This window comes from Malurus melanocephalus, unplaced genomic scaffold (genome assembly GCF_030028575.1).
Source record: "Malurus melanocephalus ecotype Western Australia unplaced genomic scaffold, MMel_1.1 scaffold_318, whole genome shotgun sequence".
NCBI lineage: Eukaryota > Metazoa > Chordata > Aves > Passeriformes > Maluridae > Malurus > Malurus melanocephalus.
The window spans coordinates 161,437-165,842 of NW_026623550.1; the positions used below are offsets into that span (position 1 = coordinate 161,437).

Below are 4,406 nucleotides of genomic sequence, written 5' to 3' on the forward strand. Positions count from 1 at the left end.
TTTGGTTTGTTTTTATTATTAAATACACCCCGGGAGGCACAGAGGGAAGCGATGGCCAGAGCCCATCCACCCTGACAGGCCCCAGAGCCAAATAAAAACCCCACAACAAAAAGTTAAAACAAAATAAAAAAAAGCACCCAAACAAAACCCCTTAACAATGCCGGACCTTTCCCCCCCCGCTCCCCATCTCCAACTCCCACAGTCTAGATTTAAAAAGAAACCCACAAAGAACAAAACAAGGAGAAAGTCCCCAGGAAATCCACCCCGAGCAGCAGCCTGCACCATGCCTGGCCACGGTGCCAGGGCCACCTCCACCCCTCTCTGCGCTCTCCTCCAGCTGGGATGCCACAGCCGCTGGCCGCTCGTTCTTTGGGAATTCAGCAGAAGGGCAGGTAGAATCCACCTGTCCATCCAYGTGGACACCTGCCCGTCCCGCAGTTGGCACCTCATCAGTAAATGATCTCGTAAACCGTCGCCTTCTTGTCCCCTGAGCCCGTCACGATGAACTGATCGTCCGTGGAGATGTCGCAGCTGAGGACGGAGGAGGTTTCCTTCGACTGCAGAGAACGGGGGTGAACGCAAGAAGCAGCCCCAGAGCACGGTCCCACCCCGATTCTTTGGGGGATTTGTGCTCGGGGAGGCTGCAGGGATGAGTTTATGGGGTTTGGGAGGGGGGTTGGTATTGCTAACACATTTACAGCTGGGGTGTACGGGGTTTTACTGGGTTTACTGGGTTTCACTGGGTTGTACTGGGTTGGACTGGGTTGTACTGGGTTGTATGGAGTTGTACTGGGTTGTACTGGGTTTTACGGGGTTGTATGGGGTGTACTGGGTTTTATGGGGTTGTACTGGGTTGTACTGGGTTTTACTGAGTTGTACTGGGTTGTACTGGGTTTTAATGGGTTATACTGGGGTGTTCTGGGTTTTACTGCATTATACAGAATTGTACTGGGTTTTACGGGGTTGTACTGGGTTTTACTGGCTTGTACTGGGTTTTACTGGCTTGTACTGGCTTGTACTGGGTTTTACTGGGCAGACTGACCCTGAGGAGCCCCCAGCCCTGCTGCCTGCTCACCTGGAAGATGCTGGCTCCATAGGGTGTCCGCCAGGCGTTSAGCAGGTTGTCCTTGCCCGTGCTCACGAACCACTTCCCTGCAGGGGCACAAAGCAGCCCTGGTGTCACCAAACCAGCTGGATCCCGGTGACAGATCCCTCCCAGGCTGTGGGGACGAGGCAGGGAACACAAAAGGGAGTTTGGCTCCAGATGGCATGGATGTCCCTTCTCTGAGTGCCATCCACTGGGGACAGGGCTGGCTACCAGAACAAATGCTTGACCCCAGAGCAACGAGCCCTGTGACACACAGCCAGGAGCAAAGGTGGCATCAGTGAGGCTCCAGAGCAAAGAGGGGCCAGGAGAGGTGTGCCTACCACAGGAGGCGAATTTGAGAGASAGGACRCAGCTCTCGTGGAGRTGCAGCTGGTACTTGTCGGGTTTGGTGACGTGCAGGATCTCCACGTTGCTGCTCTCCATGCCCACCGCCAGCCACTCTCCCATCGGGCAGTACCCCAGCGAGAAGATCTGAGGGGACACASGGCTCACACRGTGRCCTGGCAGCTCCCACCCGGCCCCACGGTGCTGCCACAGGGTCCCAGCCCCACCTGGGAGCTGAAGTCGTGCTGCTGCAGCTGCCGCCCCTCGCGCAGGTCCCAGCAGCGCACGGTGTTGTCCAGCCCCCCTGTCCACAGCTTGGTGCCGTCGTTGGAGATGTCGATGCAGCTGGCACCGTCCGTGTGGCCTTGAAACTGCCTGGGAAAGAGGGGGATGGAGAGGGCGAGGGCACGGCTGTCAGGGCAGGGCAGCACCCAGCTGTGAGGACAGGGACTGTCCCCTGGCCAGGGGGGGGACATAGGGAGGGACATGGCCGTGCTGCAGGGGACTGAGTGGTCCCTGACCCGAGGAGCCCCTGACAGTCCATGCTCACCTGACCAGCGTCTGGTTCTGCAGGTCCCACACCACGATGTTGCCGTCGCTGCAGCACGAGAAGCAGACTTTGGCGTCGGGGCTGATGGCCAGGGCGTAGCAGGCGGGGGCGGACGAGGTGAGCTCGGCCTTGATGCGGGGCGTGGGGGCCGCCAGGTCCCAGATGGACAGGGTGCTGGCCTCCCCGCCCACGATCAGGCTGCGGCCGTCGGGGAGCAGCTTGCAGGAGCGGATGTAGTTGTCCCGGTTCTGAACAGGGGACACGGGGCAGGGCGACAAGGGGACGATGAGCACACAGGGCACTGCAGGACACGCGTCCCCTCCTCTCAGTGCACATGTGGAAGGCCCCTCTGGGGCTCATGGAGTGTCATTTTTGGTGGGGCTCGGTGAAGCTGGGTGCTTCAGGGCTTGGCTCTGGGGGTCGGAGGGGCGGCTCTGCGCTCACCAGGTGCCCCTGTGCTCCCCCCACCACCGGAAAAGGGGCGCATTCCCCTTCCCAGCCCCAGCCCTGAACCCTTTCATCTCCTCCTCATCCTCACCAGGCAGTCCAGCTGAGCCACGGCCGTCTTGGTGCCCGGCTGCCCCACGTCCCACACCTTGACGCAGCCCTTGCCCCCGGTGTAGACGTGGCGCGTGGAGTTGCTGATGGTGACGGCGCACACCACCTCGCCGTGGCTCAGCGTGTGCAGCTGCCGGGCGTGCCGGGGGATGCCCGAGCCCATCAGGGCGTCGGGGGGGAACGGCACCGGCTGCATCTGCCCGTCGGCGCTGACGTGGAAYGAGTAGGCGCTGCGAGGGAGCAGAGTGGTCAGAGCCCGGCCGGAATCCTGAGTGGACAGCGGCCGGCACAGTTTGGGGTCGGAGCTTGCGAGCAAAGCAACCCTGTGATGCTGGCTGAGCACACAGCAGCCACTGCCCAGCTCCTGGTGTCCCCCCAGGCTGTGCTCCCCATCCCTGCTGCCCCCAGCTTGTCCACCCTGCCCAGTTTCAATCCCACATCCCCTCACCCCCTTCCCCAGCCCCGCCCCACTTACGGCTTCCCCGATGTCCCCACTTGCATGCCGGCCACCAGCCCCGGGACGCGCATGTGTGGGTGCGGGTCGTAGCCCACCTGCAGGGGATGGACAGCGGGTCAGAGCAGCTCACACCGAGTGGCCCCTCGTCCCCACGGGATCAGCTCACGCACCAGGGGCGAGCGCCCGTAGCCACCGGCTCCCACGGYGGCCCCGTTGAGCTGCGGGGACATGAGGTGCAGGCTGGCGTAGGCGCCGGTGCCGGCCACGTCCCCGTTGACCGCAGGGTGAGCCAGGCTGAAGGCRGCCGAGTAGGGGCTCTGCACTCCCAGCGGATTCCTCAGGCCCAGGGCTGGTGGGGGAGAGGCAGAGTGAAGGGATGGGGGTCTGCATGCAGAGCTTGGAACCCACCCAGACGCCAGGGGTGTCAAACTCACCCAGAGGGTCCACGGGAACCTTGGCAGCGGTGGGGCGAAACTGCTGGGAGCTGCTGGAGCCCGGGATGGGGTCACCCTGGGACGTGGGGGTGCTGGACTTCAGGCTGGGTGTCCCTGCCTTCTCCACCTGCCAGGAGCAGAACGTGGCAACTGCACAGGGTCCCTGTCAGCTCCCCTCAAGCACAGACAGTGCTGCAGGTGATTTGAGCTGAGATCTAAAGCAGGAGCCCCTCCAGCACTTTGCCCCACGGGTTTGGGGCCTGGCTGCTCTGACAGCCAGCCATGGGCAGCAGGGATGTGGGCACCGGCCCTGAGGGGCACACAAACCGTGGGAGGGTCCTTGCTCCGAGATGGGGACGTGCTGCTGGAGGAGGCCATGGAGGTGGGGCTGAGTGGCACGGTCTCCTTCCTGCCCAGGGGCACCTTCTCCACGCCGTTCTCCCGGGACGAGTAGGAGTGGACGCTGTGCGGGGAGGAGGGGTCCTGGGGRGCAGGGACAGAGATCAGCAGGCAGCAGAGCAGGGATATCCCAGGTTATGGCGAGCTGGTGGCCACAACCAGTGCCCACTGCTGCTCTGGCCAGGGTCAGGGAACACAACTCCCACTGGCACCTCCCTGTGATGCCACCTCTGCCTGGAGCAGCCTGTTGGCGCCCCCCTGCTCAGGGATGGACAGCCCACACTGACCCCAGCCCCCTCCCAATGTCCCAGCACACTGACCTCATCCACCACCAAGTTGTCTTCACTTTTGTCTGCATCGCTGCCCTGAAACACAGGAGCAGGGTTGGAGTCAGCCCCCTCACTCCTGCCTGGAGCTGCACCAGAGGTKCTGGCAGCCCCATTTATCACCCCACAGGGGAGGACAGGGCCACCCCGAATCCCCCAGCCCTGGGCTCACATAATCTGTGACAAAATCCTTCTCCTCCACCTTCCTCTTCTTGCTGCCGCTCAGGTACTCGGCGATGGCTCGCGCCCG

At 62.6% G+C, this 4,406-nt stretch overlaps 1 protein-coding gene across 1 annotated transcript in view; it reads right to left on the reverse strand.

Moving 5' to 3' along the window:
* Nucleotides 1-10: 10 nt before the first annotated feature.
* Nucleotides 11-4,406, reverse strand: part of LOC130580198 (transducin-like enhancer protein 1) — a 12,143-nt gene continuing 7,747 nt past the window's right edge. Inside the window, exons 9-20 of the mRNA XM_057377551.1 lie at nucleotides 4,329-4,406; nucleotides 4,151-4,195; nucleotides 3,759-3,914; nucleotides 3,432-3,558; nucleotides 3,168-3,346; nucleotides 3,016-3,092; nucleotides 2,521-2,770; nucleotides 1,983-2,230; nucleotides 1,660-1,807; nucleotides 1,429-1,579; nucleotides 1,076-1,152; nucleotides 11-557 (exon numbers count right to left, since the gene is read on the reverse strand). The exon at nucleotides 4,329-4,406 is cut by the window's right edge and continues 10 nt beyond it. Of these exons, the coding sequence (XP_057233534.1) occupies nucleotides 450-557; nucleotides 1,076-1,152; nucleotides 1,429-1,579; nucleotides 1,660-1,807; nucleotides 1,983-2,230; nucleotides 2,521-2,770; nucleotides 3,016-3,092; nucleotides 3,168-3,346; nucleotides 3,432-3,558; nucleotides 3,759-3,914; nucleotides 4,151-4,195; nucleotides 4,329-4,406 (1,644 nt within the window). The 3' untranslated portion in view covers nucleotides 11-449. The remainder of the gene's footprint in view (nucleotides 558-1,075; nucleotides 1,153-1,428; nucleotides 1,580-1,659; nucleotides 1,808-1,982; nucleotides 2,231-2,520; nucleotides 2,771-3,015; nucleotides 3,093-3,167; nucleotides 3,347-3,431; nucleotides 3,559-3,758; nucleotides 3,915-4,150; nucleotides 4,196-4,328) is intronic.